At 39.2% G+C, this 17,839-nt stretch overlaps 1 protein-coding gene across 3 annotated transcripts in view; it reads left to right on the top strand.

Moving 5' to 3' along the window:
• The first annotated feature begins 10,494 nt into the window (after window positions 1-10,494).
• Window positions 10,495-17,839, top strand: part of F13A1 (coagulation factor XIII A chain) — a 98,824-nt gene continuing 91,479 nt past the window's right edge. The window contains exons 1-2 of one of the 3 annotated variants that reach the window (XM_072152525.1): window positions 10,495-10,574; window positions 15,641-15,805. In XM_072152525.1, the coding sequence (XP_072008626.1) occupies window positions 15,652-15,805 (154 nt within the window). In that variant the 5' untranslated portion in view covers window positions 10,495-10,574; window positions 15,641-15,651. The other 2 variants (XM_072152524.1, XM_072152526.1) reach the window with 2 other exon arrangements.

Below are 17,839 nucleotides of genomic sequence, written 5' to 3'. Positions count from 1 at the left end.
CAGGGGTCAGAGGCCGTGGTCCTGGCCGGGGTGAGACACCACCTGCTGATGAGGAAGCAGGGGAACGCTGCAGAGCTACACTCCCTAGGTTCATGCCTCAAGTTACTGGGACTCATGGTAGAGTACTGTTGAGGCCAGAACAGTGCGAACAGGTGATGTCGTGGATTGCGGACAATGCTTCTAGCCATTTCACCCATGTCACCGAAATCAGCACTCTTCCAACTCCTCCACCTCAGCCTCCTTCCCCCAAGTCTGCCCCCTCCCAGGATCAGCCTCCCCATCCCGCTGCTTGGCCTGTTGAAAAACTCTCTGGTCAGCATGAAGTCAGAAGCTTTGTGCTAGTCACAAGAGACGGGGGAATAAGATTCCCTTGTTGATAGGCAAAGCACCCTCAGGTCTGTTTCTCAGCGCATATCGGAGGAGGTGGAGGAGGATGAGGAAGAAGAGGAGGTGAATGTTGGCGAGACAGAAGAGGGGAGCATTGCTCACTCCTTCACTGTTCAGCGTGTATGGGCAGAAGAAGAGGAGTTGGGGGAGGAGTAAATGGACAGTCAGGCCAGTGAGGGAAGTGAATTCTTGCGAGATGGGATTCTGGCGCATATGGCAGATTTCATGCTAGGCTGCCTATCCCGTGACCCTCATTCAAAGAATTCAAAGAATTTATTCCAGCACCGATTACTGGGTATTCACTCTCCTGGACCCACGGTACAAGCAAAATCTTTCCACTCTCATCCCTGGAGAGGAAAGGAGTGTGAGAATGCATGAATACCAGCAGGCCCTGGTGCACAAGCTGAAACAGTATTTCCCTTCTGACAGCGCTAGCGGCAGAGGGCGTACTTCTGCGGGACAAGTAGCGAGGGAGAGTAGGCGAGCAGGCAGCTTGTCCAGCACTGGCAGGGGTACGCTTTACAAGGCCTTTGCCAGTTTTATGTCACCCCAGCAAGACTCTGTCACCTGTCCCCAGTCTCGGCAGAGTAGGGCTGATCTTTACAGAAAGATGGTGAGGGAGTACGTAGCTGACCATACCATCGTCCTAAATGATCACACAGCTCCCTACAACTACTGGGTTTCAAAGCTGGACATGTGGCACGAACTGGCGCTGTACGCCTTGGAGGTTCTTGCCTGCCCTGCCACTAGCGTGTTGTCTGAGCATTTTTTCAGTAGAGCTGGTGGCATCATCACCGATAAGCGTACACGCCTATCGACTGACAGCGCTGACAGGCTGACGCTTATCAAGATGAATAAAGCCTGGCATTTCTCAGGATTTCCATTTTCCACCAGGTGAAAGAAGCTTAACCTGAATAATGTATACACTCCTCCTCCTCATTGTCCTCCTTCTCCTCCTCTTTGTACACTAAAGCAGAGGAAACTGGCTGTTTTTTGCCAGGGCCAACTGGCTCTAGCTATAGTACTCTATGTATTAAATTTTTCTGGAGGGCCACCTACCCGGTTCTCTGTTTTAAACAATTTTTGGGAGTGCCACATACAGGTCCTCTATGTATTTAATTTTTATGGAGGGCCACCCAACCGGTCCTCTGGTTTGAAAACATTTTGGACTGCCACATACAGGCACTCAATCTATTTAATTTTTCTGGAGGACCACCTACCTACTCCTCTGGTTTGAAAACTTTTTTGGACTGCCACATACAGGCACTATCCAAATTTAATTGTCTCCATAGCAGCCTCCACACATCATCTTTATAGCTGCCTCCACATGTTGTCTCCATTGCTACCTCCACACATCATCTCCATAGCTGCCTCCCAAAGTCGTCCATATAGCTGCCTCCATACATCGTCCCTTTAGCAAACTAGCTGTGTCAGGCAGAATTTTGGGTTGTTTTTATGGCTTCCACATCAAACTTGTTAACTTTGTCGCCACCCTGCTGTGTTATCCACAAAATATACTGGCAAACTTTTATCCTTTACCGATATTATTTCAGCGCTTCTTGCGCATCTGTTTACATTCCCCTCACCCACCATAACCAAGCCAATTACTTATAAGAACAGTGCTACACTTGATCTTATACAAAAGGTTCTTAGAAGTGCTGTTTGTAGCCCCCGCCTGCTTTGAAAACTATACTTTTTTCAAAGTAAACGCTTCTGACCCCTAGGCCCATTGTGGGTGGGGAGGAGCCAAGAGACAGGGGCTTGGACAGACAAAAGCTCGCCTGGCAGTGGACCGCCAGCTCCATCCCAAGATTAGGCAGCCTCAGAGGCATCCATACATACTGCCCCTGCTGTTTCCTGTCCATTTCGCCTCCACGATCCTCCACAGCGTCCACCAATGTCTCCATACGCAACTTTCAACTGTCTATACCCCAGATGCTGGAGCGCGAGAGGATATACAGCACATCATCCCCTTATCAAACGAGCTGTGTCAGGCAGAATTTTCAGGTGTTTCACCAGATACATAATGGAACTCGGCCCATCTGTCGCCGTGCTGGAGACCTGAAGTTGCAATCATAGCAGCACAATATGGATGCCCCAGACTGTCGCTCTTAATCATGGAAGTCGTCTCCATGGCTGCCTCCACATGTCGTCCCCTTATCAAACGAGCTGTCAGGCTAATTTTTCGGGTGTTTCACCAGATACGTTATGGAACTTGGTCACTATGTCGCCGCCATGCTGTGTAATCGACTAAATATACCGTAGGAAATCATTTCAACGCTTCTTGCTCACCTCCTTTTGTTCCTCTCTGCCGCCTTAACCAGGCAAAATACTGATACATACAGTGCTACACGTTATCCTTGCAAAAAGGAATTTTTAAAATTGGTTTGAAGCCTGAGTCCATTTGGGGTATGTCACCATGCCACTCTCTAGCCTGCCGCTGCTGCCGCTGCCTCTGCATGCTGTCTTCTATAGTGTCAGGGTCAATTATTGGATGTTTTAGATGCTATCTAGCCTCATTCGGTCACTCTGTCATGGCCATGCTGTTGCCCATAATTTTTGCATAATGGTGCGATTAAGCAGCCTCAGAGGCATCCATGCATGCTGCCCCTGCTGTTTCCTGTCCATTTCCGTGGTGTTTCCATCATTTTCTGAGGTTTCCAGGTGTTTGGCCAAGCTTCCCTGTGCAGACCCTTGGTCCCCTTGAAAAATGCTTGAGTCTCCCATTTACTTCAATGGGGTTCATTATTCGAGATGAGCACTCGAGCATCGGGAAAAGTTTGTCACGAATAACGAGCACCCGAGCATTTTAGTACTCGCTCATCTCTAGTCACAACTAAAATTTCATGTATTTGAGGAAACAGGATCCAAATGCTGAAAAAAGGGAGGCATATATATATGAATATGATATTTGACATTGATTGAAGTAGGATTCCCATCCTGAACAATTGATACCAGAAAGGTGTGTGATCAGAATATTCTTCTCTGTACTGTAGGTAATGTAAGTTGTGATGTCAAATGAGCTAAACTGATTGAAACACACTTGAGCTATTAAGCTGATAGATATGGTATTAGTTGTAATGGATTATTTTTCACAGTTGTCCTGGTATATCTATGCTGACTTTGTATTTTATAGTTTGTTGATGTATTCAATAACTTAAATAGGAAATATTTTGTTTCAAAGTTGAGAGTGCTCGACTCTTCAAAGAAAGATAGTTTTATTGCAGGATAAATCTTGACACAATACTTTCAGCAGTCCGCTCACATCAATATCGCTTTGCACAAAATGTTATGTTACTAAACATCCACTAAGCCCCTAAGGCTGTTGTCAGTTTTAGCCTTGAGAACATTGTAATTTTTTCTGCTATTTATATTCACAGTCTGAAAACCTTAATTTTTAAAGTGATTTATTTTTGCATCACCAAGCTTATCATAGATTAAGGACTTTGACGGTCAGAAAAACATCAGGTTGCTTGCTATGTACTGCTTTTAATTCTGTCTATGTGACAAATAGAGCTAGATGTTGATTTTGCAAAGACCCTTCTTCTGAGGTGTTGTTCATGTATTATCGTGGGACAAAGAGGGGACTGTCCATTTGGTATATGAACCGAGTTGTGAGAAGATATCTTCTGGTGTGTGAATTTAGCAGTGTATAGGAGTAACATTACATTTTTTGAAGCCAGAAAGACACAGAATATTCAGGCTATTTTGCACTGTCAGATGCTCTCCAAGATATCACTCTTGTGGGCAAGCAAAGGAGGAATAAGATAAGTTTAGCAGACTTGTTAAGAGTCAGACAGCCCTGCAGATAAGAGTTTCTCAAGGAGCTATGTATTACACTATCTGTTCTGCACACTGCAAATCACCGGCTAATAAACTACTTCTAGCGAAAAAGGACTCTCAATTATGTAACTTCTTCTCCTGCTGACGCATATATCTCCATGACTGAATTAATTTCACATGTTTAAGTCTCTGTGGAACACGGGAAATGAGAAATGATTCTTACATTATAGCCATAACCGCAGAATGATTATAAATTATAAAGAAACAATTAGAACCATATTTTACATTCAGCACATAAGAATGCCTTCTGACAAATTGATGTAGAGGGCCACAATAGAAATATTTTCATACTAAATGGTATAATGTGTCATTGGATGAAGTATATGGTTCAAAAGATGTATAGCGTTCAGCCCTAACATTTTCTTTGCTGCTACAACTAATGTCACTTCAAATGTCTACTTACTGAGTCACACTTGTTGTATACGCTTTCAGCATTCGACAGCTCCTTAAAGTCCCTGTAAAATTATAGAATTGACTTCTAGCTAGTGGCTTCTACTAGAACTTGTATAAAAATGTCAGGCTGTATAAGCTTGAGTAATCCAACTGTGCAACCAATAAAAACATGTAAAAAGTTCCAAAAAACTTATATCAAGGATTGAAAGGATTAAGGGGTTACTTCTGTCGCCATAAGGGGTCTCCAATTCAACGGCTGGATGTTAAAGCCGAATTTGTAGATCCTGGGAGAACCAGGGCCAGTTATTGCTGTTGCTGCACTACTGCATGTTTATGGCAGCTTCTTAAGGTCCTGTAAGGTCTGCATACCCCAATATTCTTATATAAAAATGAGGAGTAATTGAATGCTTAGTGGTATGGTCTGCTTTAAAGGGGTTATCCGGGTTTTAAAAACTAGTGAGGGCCAGGCTGGGGAGGGCTATTTAAACATAATAAACATCCACTTACCTCCTCCGGCGCCGCCGATGTCCAGCACCGCAGTCCCTTCGATCCGTGCCCTAGTTTGTTTACAGGGGCACGGAAGCCGCGCACAGGGAGCTTCCGGTCCGCAATGTGGCCGGTTCCTCCCATCCGTCCCTATCTCTCAGCGTTGTAAGCGCTGGGAGATGTTGTCGGATGGGAGCTTCCGGCCAGACGGAAGCTCCCTGTGCGCCCTTGTAATGTAACCGGCTCATAGAGAAGACCGGCCGTGGCGCTGGACATCGGCAGCGCCGGACGAGGTGAGTACATGTTTATTATGTTTAAATAGCCCGCCCCAGCACTGCCCTCAGTAATTTTTAAAACCTGCATAACCCCTTTAAAGACTCTCTAAATTCAAAAAGCATTGTTTATATTTTTCTTATTTTGTTGTACAGCAAAATGGTTCAGGGAAGAGAACTACCAATAATTCTATTACAATAGATGATGATAATAATAATAATATTGATAATACTTTTTTTTCTACAATATAAAATGCATTTGGAAAGTCTACTTGCCCTTTCACCTTTTACAATCTGTAGCACTTAGCATCCTGCTTTTGCCAGCAATTGTAGCTTCCCGTATTTTTAGGGAGCGATTCCACAAAGTTTGTACTTCTGGGTGGGAGATGTTCAATAAAGTTAAGTCTGGGATCTGGTTTAGCCAAATAAAGACATTCACATTGATGTCCTCCAGTCCTGTGTTGACTAAGCTGTGTGCTTAATCCCTTAAAGGAAATCTACCACTATAATATTCTAAAACTAAATTAAACATACTCACCTAACTTCCGCTTCATCTTGAAAAAAAGACTTGTAAAAAGCAGGCCAGAGTGCTGGGACATGATATCCGGTGCTCTGGGCTGCTTATTATTCATGCCTTCTACGTGACATCACGGCCTCTCCAACATCAGAGATGTTGGAGGGAGGTGGTAAGGAGCATGAATAATTAGCAGCCAGGAGCATTCCCGCCGTCCGGCCTGCTTTTTTAAGTCTGTTTTTCAAGCAATTCTAGTGTGTCAAGCTTGAAGAAAACCACCGTCGGGATGGAGATGAAGAGGAATACTATAGGTATTTTTTGTATTCTCCATTTTTACTCTACACATTCCAAAAGCCATAACTCTTTTATTTTTCCATTAACTTAGCTATTCGGGGGCTTCATGTATCTATGGAATAGATTGCAGTTTCTTCTAGTACAATCTAATATACCATGCAATGTACTGAAAGCTGGAAAACAATCCAAGTGCAGCATTAATTGAGAAAAAATGCAGTTATATACTATTCAAGTGGACTTCATTTTTGTGGCAGTTTAAATGACACATCCCCTTTTTTCTTTGCATCAGTAAGATCAAAGGGATACTAAATATACTTAGTTTCTGTTATGTCTTAGTTTCTCCATTTTGTGGAACTCATTCAGTGTCTAGAGCCATTTTTGTGTCATTTCCAGCAGGACATTTACATTTACATGTACATTTTCATTTATTCCATTTTAGGGACTGTTCAATCTTTTGTTCAATTTTTGTTTAAATTTTTATGGTGACGAAATGGTGAAAAAGTAGCAATTCAGCCATTTAGATGTTTTTATCTTTCAATAGATTTTTGGACAGGGGAATACCCAACCTGTTTTTATTGTGCTACAACAGCACTGTCAAATTTACATTCTGCTGCTATTGTATACTTTTTCTGTCTTTCTGCTTTGCCATCCTGTTCCCTGCAGAAATTTACAAGAATATTCTTGAAGGACCCTAATCAATCAGGATGTGGTCTTTAGGGTAACTTTGTAATTCCTTTTCTAGTTTGTGCAGTTTATGTGCAGTATCTGCCTGTACACATTGCTTTCCTTACTTTTTATAGATCAATGAGTTGTCTGTGTTCTCTAGATTGGAAAATGTTTGCTATCATTTCCCCTACACCTTCACTTAAAACTTCCTTTCTTGTTAATTTCTGCATTATACATTAGATGGAATTTCACAATATTAATGTATTTGTCAATCAATTATATAATGTAATGAACATTCTAATAATGCATTGCATTACATACACACTGTGAAGATCATCATCAGTGAATAGCGGAATGCTCCTTTAAGACCTTTTGAGAATGTAATTTTCTAATGTCCTGATATGTAAGCTATAAAATTGAAGAGATGGTTTACTCTTTTTTCCTGATGTGATATATACATTTATATAGTCCTCTCTTTAAGTTTGCATAAATTGTATATACAGTGATTTATAAAAGCACCATCCATAAATTGTATAGCAATAAATGTGTACAGCAGTAAGGTTACCCAAACAGTTTTGTTACTAGGTGACTCCAACAGATCCAACAAATTATACCACTGACAAAATAATCTCATTTCAAGCAAAAACACTATGTTTTTTTACTTTTTTATGATCAGTGTTTCCTTTTTACAGATTTTCTGAAATTGGAAATCAAAATTACCAAGCAAAATAAGATGATATTTCCAGATACTACAATAATTGACAGATTGCTTTCAAATCCCAGAACTTTTTAAACCTTTCACAATTGATGATATTTTTCAACTTTTTCCCATATAACATTATTCCAAATGTAATTTTATTATCTATTTACTTTATTACATATAATGAATACATTGGTGCGCACCAGCAAGCTATATAACTGGAAATTCCACAGCAGCAGACAGTAAGTTAATATTATTGAAAAAAGTAGCAGCCATGTGTTAAATTGTCTTTCTGTGGAATTTGTTATTCCTCATTCCAGTTGTGAAAATGCCATAAAGCTCTATCATTTATGCCTAAGAAACAAAGATTAGCACTAAATATACCCCCGCTCTGGTCGTGAATTAGACCTGAAAATAATGGCAGCACTGTATGAAAGTTCTGAGTTCTAGAAACATTTTCATTTTCCTTCATCTGTTACAAGAGTTATAAGTATCGTTAAATGGAGTCTGTCAGCAGGTTTAACTCTTTAAAACTGCTGGTCTGGCCGCTTTGCGTTCAATGTCCTGTTCTCTCTGCAAACACTTCAGAGCTGTATCCTTTGCCCTAAACAATGGCTTTTATGGTCTTTCAATACTCCAAAAGTGACAGTCTGGACACTGTTCAGCACAGGCCTCTGAGCCTTGCATATGGAAACCTCCTTTTCTTTACATAGTGCAATTAGCTTTTTTGAAGGGCCAAACTGAGGGGATCCTTAAAGGGTACCTGTCACCAAGTTTTTTCACAAATACAGCTAGTGGCAGGTTCCAATAGAGCCCTATTAATCAACTAACACCCTTCTTTAAGCTAAAAAAAAATTCCTTCACATCTTCATAAAATCAGAGTTATAAACTTGCCTGGTATCAAGGAATATCTAGAGCAAGTCAAGGGTGTGGCCTAATGTCATGTGACCAGGGTGACATAATATCAGGTCCTTTAGCCTCATAACATTAGTAAACTGTACACCATGCACATATCTGACTACATAAAATCACAGCAAGCCTGCATGAACTTCTAATCCTCTCAGTGCAAGCTGTTGTGATTTCATGTGCTCAGATATGGTGTACAGTTTGGTAATGTTAGGAAGCTAAAGGACCTGTGATGATGTCACCCTGGTCACATGACATTACTGCTGCATACTCAGAAAGCATGGGGATGAGCTGCAGTATTCATCCTGAGGAGGACACGCTCACCTTGACTCGCTATAGATATCCATAGATAACAGGTAAAATTATAAAGTTGAATATATGTGGATCTGAGGGAAACAGTGTTTAGCTTAAAGAAGGGCATCAGTTAGTTACTAGGGCTCTATGTGACACTAGCTGTATTTGTGAAAAAATGTGGTAACAGATTTCCTTTAATACAAGATCTAAACATTATGTTTGGCTGATTATTATAAGTTCTCTTTAGATCACCCAAAAAGTCTTATTGGTTACCCAGAGTGGAATTTTATCCTCCTTGAATACCTACTGTTGATATGTAACAGTGTAGATGATAACACTAGCTTATGATGAGAAGAGCAGACCTGATTCTGATTTTAAAAATCTGTTGGGGTCCAGGTAATGAAACGTGACACCCACCGGTAACACACGTATTGAGTAAATGCCTTAAATTATCTGGAGCGCCGCGCTGGAGCGACTTCACCAGCAGCATTTAAAGATTTAACGTCCCATAATCGGTGCCAGCTGGGGGAGGAATTGGGGATTGAGCTGAAACCGAACCTGATCATAAGCCTTTTCTTAGTCACCAGTGTCCATCTGCAACCAGAGCTTATGAAAATACAAATTGTGCCTAAAGTAGTACAAGACACCAGACAAAGTGGTGATAAATCCCCCACAATGTGGTGATAAATCCCACACTTCATATTTCACATTGCAACACCAAGACAAACAATTTAGAAAGATCATGAAGAAGAATTAAGTAACAGGTATCTCTAAAATCTGCAAATAATCACATTTTCAAATGTGTGGTTTTATTTTTGTAGCCACATAGTAGCTCAAAAATCTCCTGGCATTATGTTTGATGCTTCCTGTTGGTTAATGTGTCAGTTATCAACAATTGTTGCAAACCGAACAGGGACAGAAGAGAGATCTTGGTGTATCCCTCTTACAGATCCACAAGGCCTGTAAGATAGCAGCACTGCTCAATGTTGGGTGTCCCAGTGGGAGAACAATGATGAACTGGAATTACATGAGGCAAACATGTTTGATGTTTTTTTTTTGTTTCTTTATGTCCCATCCCTTCTTTCTCCTTTTATCTACTCTAAACCTTTGTGGTATTCAATCAATCCGTTTGCTACACTTGTTTTTTTTTATATAAGAAGATGTAATTTGCTGGCTTCCTGGTGAATAGTTGTCTCCCTTTTAGGTGGAATGATACCAAGTGATGATGAGCAACATCATGAAGAGGTTTTAACATTGGCTTATCATGAACATGTCTATTAATGTCTATTAAATGGTAAAATCACTCCATTTAAAAGCCATCGAAAAATAATGGAATAAAGCTTGAAGGGAGTCAATTTTCCCACAGATAAACAGTTATTCTATACTTATTTTTTTTGCTTACTTCTTTTCTATGCTTTGATTGTATAATCGATGTGTTTTAATCAGGGTATGACAAACAGTCTAACAGTACTTAATTATTATTCTTTCTATCTATCTATCTATCTATCTATCTATCTATCTATCTATCTAATATCTATCTAATCTGTCACTGCATTAGTGATAAGTAAGTATGCAGAAAGCACAGTATGTAATGCTACATGGTATCCATGCATTTATTCTATTAAACACAAACCTCTAAAGTATTTACAAGTGAAACAACAGTTTCTTTGTTTGTGTCCTATAATTATCATCTGTTTCTTCTTTTCAGGCAGGGACCATCTTTAATGGAAGACTATTTTGTAAGCTGCAAGCCATGTGATACTAATTAGTCATCTGGAATGGGTGGAGATCACAGAAAGGAGAAGCCAATGAAGCCATGGTGGGTGTAAGGGGTAGGAAGGGGAGGTTTCACTCATAAAGAGAATATTACAAGACAGTGTTAATTCTTATGGGAGCCAAAAACTAAAGCTACCAGTAGAAGACAAGGTATGAGCACTCTTTTACTATTAAAGTCAAGATATTAGAAGTTCATTAACTGCCACTAATTGTACTGACAAATATAAATGAGATTTTATGCTTTCTATTGTAAATTATTAAGATATAAAAAGTCACGGCATATTAGGAGGCCACAGACATGTGCATTTGTGTTCTTAGTTAACACTGCATTACCACAATTTTCTCCCAAACACTTTGTGATGAAGAACTCGGACACAATTCACCATTCATAATCATTTATAGCATAATTTAATAATAATAATACGGCATTACCAGCACTGTAGGATCTATTTTTAAAAGTAAGATTCTTTTTAATATTTGATTCATATGCAATACCCTTTTCTTTTTAAAAAAAATGATGTGTGAGGTATATTTAGCCCCTGGTTTGCAGTGAGAGGGACTGTCTTATCATCAGGTTGCATTCAGTTTTGATGGTGCTTTGGGTACAGATTATGATTTTTATCAATAAAACCGGTTGTGTTTCATGTTTAATTAAGAAATTGCACATTGCACCACATGTAAAAATAAATGCAGCTTTAAGGAATTAGAAGAGCCTTGTGTGAATGTGCCTTGCATTAAAATATTCAATTGTCCATAGATCTGTACTACCACAGAATCTTACCTAGAACAGATATAGCTCCCTAAAAGTCTCAGTAAAGATCAGGACTACCTTGAAGTTCAGCAGTCTCTGCATTTAAATGTGTTCTCATTCACTGACAGCAAACTGATATCTTGAAAACAAAGTTAAGCAGAAACATGGGGAACTTTTCATGTGTTGTCCAAGTTTTATTTCTATTAAACTATAGATGTCGACTAACTTTACTGCTTTTATTGATTTATACAGAAAAACATTCCCTTATTTGTCCGACTTTTACAAATTTAGTCTTTATTATGTTTCTATCCCAAATTGTTCTCATTCTAGCAATGTAAGGGTCATCTCCAGAATTCTAGAGGAAAGTATGCTCCAATAACCTTAAGCCTGAATGTTCCAGTCCAGTTTCCTGTGCTTGATGTGGAAGCTCAGTGACTGCTGTAGCCTGAATTCTTGGTTTATTAGAAGCTAGTTTCTGCTGTTTATTACCAGAGCAGTTTCTTCTCAGCTCACATGTTTCACATGAAAAGTTTAAACAAATGGTTCGGAAGGCTTTTATATAGTTATATACTGACACCGTGTTAAGTGAATGCATTCTGTAATTCTGAAACACACAGGAAATTTATGTGTCGAAATATTATTAAAATAAATTGCGACACAACCTGTTTGCTGCAGAATATTTGTATGTTTGAACTACAACCCACATTCAGAATGTATTTGTAGCAAATGCATTGACATTTCGTAGTTTGAAGTTATCACAGCTGCTGACAGTAAACGCTCTGAACAGTTGTCCTTCATTTTAGGCTCTGTTCTGACCTATGTTGTTTTTTTCCATTTTTGCTCAGTCATAACAATGAAACAGATGGCAGTAATGGATCCATTAAATGAATGTCAGTAAACTGTACCCAATGCACTATAATGGAATCTCATAATAATTTCCATCAATTGACGACAAATACAAAATACTTATCTGTAGCAGAGTCCACAAATGCAATCTCTGATGCAAATCCACACCGGCTTTATTTCTTTAAATCGTAACCACCACTTTAGATCATTTTTAATTAGTGTGTGGTGGGATGTCATGAACATTTTTCTAACATACCTCATCAACAAATTCTGCTTAGATAAAAAAAAAGCTTCTCCCTCCCATAGAGATGTGTGTTCCAGACTGTATAGTTTGGGTCTATGGAGGCCACATGAGCTCACATCTAATCAACCTGTGTGTGTTTTTAAACAGCTCTGGCAGCAATGATTAAACCTTTTTACTTTCAGCTTGATGTTTGAATATAGTGTTCATAGCATACTACAGTCAGGAAGAGAGCAGGAAGGGTTAACACTCACTCACAGCTGTGCAAACAGCAGGAGGAGAGAGACCTGTCTTCAATCCTGTAGATAGATTTGCCATAGCAACGTAGAAGTAACATTGTAAGGGGCACTTAACAGTCTGTTTCTTTAGGAGAATTTCTCAATAAAGTATATTTAAAAAATGTTCACAACACTCCGCCCACACACAGAATATCAAAAATCACCTGAAGCAACGGTTATGCTTCAAGTAAAAAAGTAAAACTGCTGTCATGCAAAACATATAAAGGTTCAAAATATGAAGTAGAAGGGTGCAAATAGGGATGGTGAATATGTACAAGCAGAAAGTGGAAATGGAGAACTTATGTAGTATCAATCTAAATACATAGAAATTTCAATTTTTTTAGGATCTCTAGTAACAAGTTTCAGGGGGTATCCTCCCTCTCTCCAACAGGGAGATCAAGTATTTCAATAATCTGGCGCAAACTGCATATAGTGCATTTTTCTTCACTAATAATAAATCGGGCCATATTTAAAGGGGTATTCCAGGAATCAGTATAATTCATATACAAATGGGTACTCAAAATATAAGCTAATGTGTAATTAGTTGTTATTTAAAATTTTGCTCCCCTTAGCAGAAAATGCTCATGACATAGACTATAATGAAGAATTAAAATGTTACTGGCCCTTTAATCAGTCCGTTAATTTCCTCCGCGCGGTCCTTTGCAGAGCATACACAGGACAGAAGATGGCCGCTGGTCACATGTCCACATCACATGTCCTGCACTTGCCTGGACAGGTCATGTGATCACCACTATGTTTGGCTGTAGTTGGTTGGTTGCAGTGCATCCAGTATGGCCAGTGTTGTGGTGATGGCAGTTACACATCATTACTATGGTAACAGAGCAAGAAAATCTGTTACATCATCTCTGGGAGCAAAGCATAAGATGGAGGAGGAGTTACTGAGAACTAAAGGATCATGGAACTTGTAGTTTTCAGTGGCGGCCATCTTAGAGATAACTCCACCTACTTTAGAGAGGCGATAAATTTTGTAAATCATAAAATCAAACTATTTAAGCTCCTTTTTGTGACTAATGACATTGATTATTGTTGTGCTCATTTATTTAAATCATCATGGGTTTTTGTGTCAGATGTTCATATTCCCGGAATACCCCTTTAAGCATTCCTCCAGAGTCCTATGCAAATGAGCAGGGAAGAGTCACTTTTTTCTTGAAACAAATCATTTTTAGTAGTCACTTTTAGAGGTTTTTTTATACCGCTAAATGGGTAAGATTTAAAATATAAGTGAGAATTCTAAAAAGGATATTTCATACCTTACCTAAAATATCAATACACTCTAATAAGAAATCCTTTTTTAAGTCAGACATACAATTCAAAATACAATTGCATTGTGTAATGCATTTTACAATTTGTTTTACTACACCTTGTGAAATGCCTATGCTTAAACAGAGCGTGGATTTGGTGGCAACAGATATACATGCATCAGATGACCTGGCCTTTTTTTGCATAAGCATAAGTAGGTCTGTATTTGTCCTAGAAAAAAAGTTACCAGGTAACTTAAGTAATGTATTCAACATCTGTGAACATTCTTATGAATAGAAAAGATTTTCTAGTGCTTTCTTTGCCTTAAGTGTAAAGGTTACTTCCAAGATTACTTACTAAAGAATCATTTAGGAAAAAATAGCAATACAAAATTACTAAATTAAGAAAAACTTATTTTACCTAATCAAGGATACGGATGAGAGCAAAGTTCACCTATACAAGCGGTCCCCTACTTAAGGACAACCCCTAGTTAAAGACGGACCCCTCTGCCCACCTTTGGTGAAGCTCTCTGGATGCTTTAATTTAGTCCCAGACTGCAATGATCTGCTGTAAGGTGTCTGTAATGAAGCTTTATTGATAAACCTTGGTCCAATTACAGCAAAAAATTTTGAAACTCCAATTTTTGTCCGAAATTACAATGATAAAATATACAGTTTCGACTTGCATACAAATTCAACTTAAGAACAAACCTATGGAACCTATCTTGTACATAACACGGGAACTGCTTGTTTACGCCTAGCATGAATGAGATTGGTCAAAACTCAGCACCTCCATCAATTAGCTGATTGCAGAGTCATAGGCACTGTACTGTGCCAGACTCAAAAAGATCCTCTACGTAGAGGCTTTTCCTTCCTATTGTGAGTTAGAAATATTTTTAGGAAATGTTGTAATAGATCAACTTTTTCACTTAAAGGAGCTTTTTTTCTTTTTATGGAGAAGGTTTCCTCCTGATAAGTATATAAATGTTATTGCTTGTAAAATAAAAAGTTATAAAATTTTCCAATGAACTTTATCTGCCAATTTCTATATGTCATTCTACAGGTAGCTTCATTGTGTACTACCAGTGGATAGAAATCTGTCCATGGTCATGTGATGTCACACAGGTGCACGACTCATTATAATACACAGCTCTGATTACTCTCTGTGATATACACAAAAGAGCTGTGCACCTGTGTAACATCACATGACCACAGAGATTTTTATCCACAGGAAGTAAACAGAAGTTACCTATAGAATGATGGCAAGCAGAGACCTACAAACCACTAAGGAATTAATACAGAAGGTATATTTGTTTCATAAAAGTTTCATTACACCTTTGATAACTGTTATATCTGTTAATTGTAGCCCAAGGGTAAAGTACAGTAAATTACCAACATCCAGAGGTCCATTTGTATCTAGGATTCTTCTGTAAATCGAGTGTTCTTAAGTAGGGGACCACCTGTAAATGAATGATCATAATATCTTTTTCAGATATGGTAGATTACAGGAACATTTGTTAGTTGTATGATAACTTTAACTAGTGATCACGTTTCAGAATTATGTTTGATGATTATAAAATGCTAGGACGGTCTGGAACTTGTGACCCTCACGTTTGTAGTGTCCAATATGATCTTACAGAAGTATAAAGTAGAAAGTTTTAAAAACATTTTGTCTTGAAGCCTGCATTCATTTTACAACGGTTTTTTAATAATAATCTTAATTTAATTCTACAGTGTCTGCCACAATGTCACAGCCAACTGAGACTAATACGGAGAAGGCAAAAGCTACAGCAATTAAAGGACGTTTTTCAGTTCCTCCCAACATATCCAATGCAGATGAAGATGAGATCCCCTTAATGGAGACATTTGGGGTCGTCCCAAGGACTTTTGATAAGAAAGGTGGGAACAAAGTTCTTATGTTTGAATGTGGGATTCTGTAGACTATGTAAGAAGCCATAAACCAATACTTGGAGTATGTTACATACATAATCAGAGTTCTTATGCAACTGCAGAGCACAAATAATTGCTGTTATTGAGCATGTCTTAATTTTTTCCATAAAATCCTAAATACTTGTGATATAAAGAACAAAATATTTACACAGCTGGCAAAAAGCAAAAGAGGAGCACAGATCACTAGATCACTCTTTCCAATCATTAGGGAAGTACAACATATGACATAGTGCTATTAATGGTGGCCACCATATGACATATGTGGAAAGTTTCTGTGCAGCTGGCACACTATACATGTAACCAGTGATTGCCGTATACCTATTACTTCCTGATATCATCATTCATATGTCAACAGTACTTACTTTGCTTCTATTTGAGATGTATTTTTGAAATTAGACATGACTCAGTTTGGAAAAGATACAAAGTTGAAAAAAAGTTCACAATCTTATAGTAGGCAACAAAATATAATGCAAATGTTCCATATATCATTAACCAATGTAATACAAACAAGAAAATAATACCATTAGAGATGAACCAATTCCTCAAGATTCGATTTAAAACAAACCAGGAAGATGGGAAAGCCATACAAAAAATTGGAGAGGCAGAGATCTGGACTGCACATCCATACATTATACAATCTATTGCTGCAAGGCTACATTAACAAAATAAAGTCATGGTTCTTTTGATTAGACCTGTCATCAGGTCTCTGCCACTAGTCCTGTCACTACTACCTGTTGGAGCAGCTCACAAGGATCCCAGCCTTTATCTAGTCATTTCATACATTAATTATTGTAAAATCATAATTTCTTTATTATGTAAATGAGGCTGGTCACATGGTCAGAGGCAGTGATGTCACCCCTGTTCCCCCTCCCCTCTCCTCCCCCTGCTCATGTCTGTGTGTAATGTATAGCAAAGCATAGTTAGTGCATCTGCTGACATGTTGCATCCTCCTAATACATATGTGTAATACACAGACATCAGCTACACAAGTACCTGACATGTTCTGCTATAACATGGCTGCCTGGAGCTGTTGTATCTCTCCTACACACACACACACAGGCTGCAGGGGGTGTGGCCACCAGCAAGCACATGTAGCAGCCATCACAGCGTTACACAGGCTGTCAGTCAAGCACTGGGGGTGTGTCTGTGCCTCCCACTCATGAATAAGCTGGACAGCTTGAATATGCTAATGACTCATTGGACATTTCACAGGTCATTTGCATACAGCTTTAGGACCTCATTGCTTAGGTTTACAGGCATGTAGAGGGACAATGAAGGGATAGAGACAATGCTTTCTAATGGTAGTTTATGAAAATCTATTTAGATTAGAGGGGTTATTTTACATGACAGGTTCTCTTTAAATTGCATAAGCCCACTAACAGTGACCTTATTTTACTGGATCCCTACACTAGTGTGAGCAACATTACATGGTGTCAAATGGATGCCGAGTTGTCAGACAGCATATAAAAGGTGACGCTATTCCTTGAAATCTGGAAGCCTAAGCACCCAGTTCCCCCAGGTAGTGTAAGTGTTTCAGAAGTTCTGGCAAGACTATGATGAAGCGCCATGCCAGAGACTTCTGGGTCTTGCCACGAAGCTTCAATGTTGTCCCATTTCTCTTGCCAAGTCCATGCTCAGGGTCTCTGCTGGTAAGTCTACAGTAGGCTAGATAGGTGAAACCGGGAGGTTGTGGAGCCCTTTCTATCATGGTCTAGTGCAGTGATGGCGAACCTTTTAGAGACCGAGTGCCCAAACTACAACCAAGTCCCACTTATTTATCACAAAGTGCCAATGCAGAAATTTAATTTGTGATTTATGCTCCCTGTCACAGCTTTCATTCATATCAGCACCCTGAGGACAACAATTAAGCAGAAGCTAGAAGAAATTTGGATGATCATTGTAGCTTCCCTCCAGGGTCCCATAAACAGGAAGAATTGTCAGGGCCGGAGCAGGGGCTACATAATGGTAATCCAGATCTGTTCA

The sequence above is a fragment of the Engystomops pustulosus genome, chromosome 5 (genome assembly GCF_040894005.1).
Source record: "Engystomops pustulosus chromosome 5, aEngPut4.maternal, whole genome shotgun sequence".
In the NCBI taxonomy this organism is placed as follows: Eukaryota; Metazoa; Chordata; class Amphibia; order Anura; family Leptodactylidae; genus Engystomops; species Engystomops pustulosus.
This window is presented reverse-complemented; position numbering and strand designations above follow the sequence as displayed.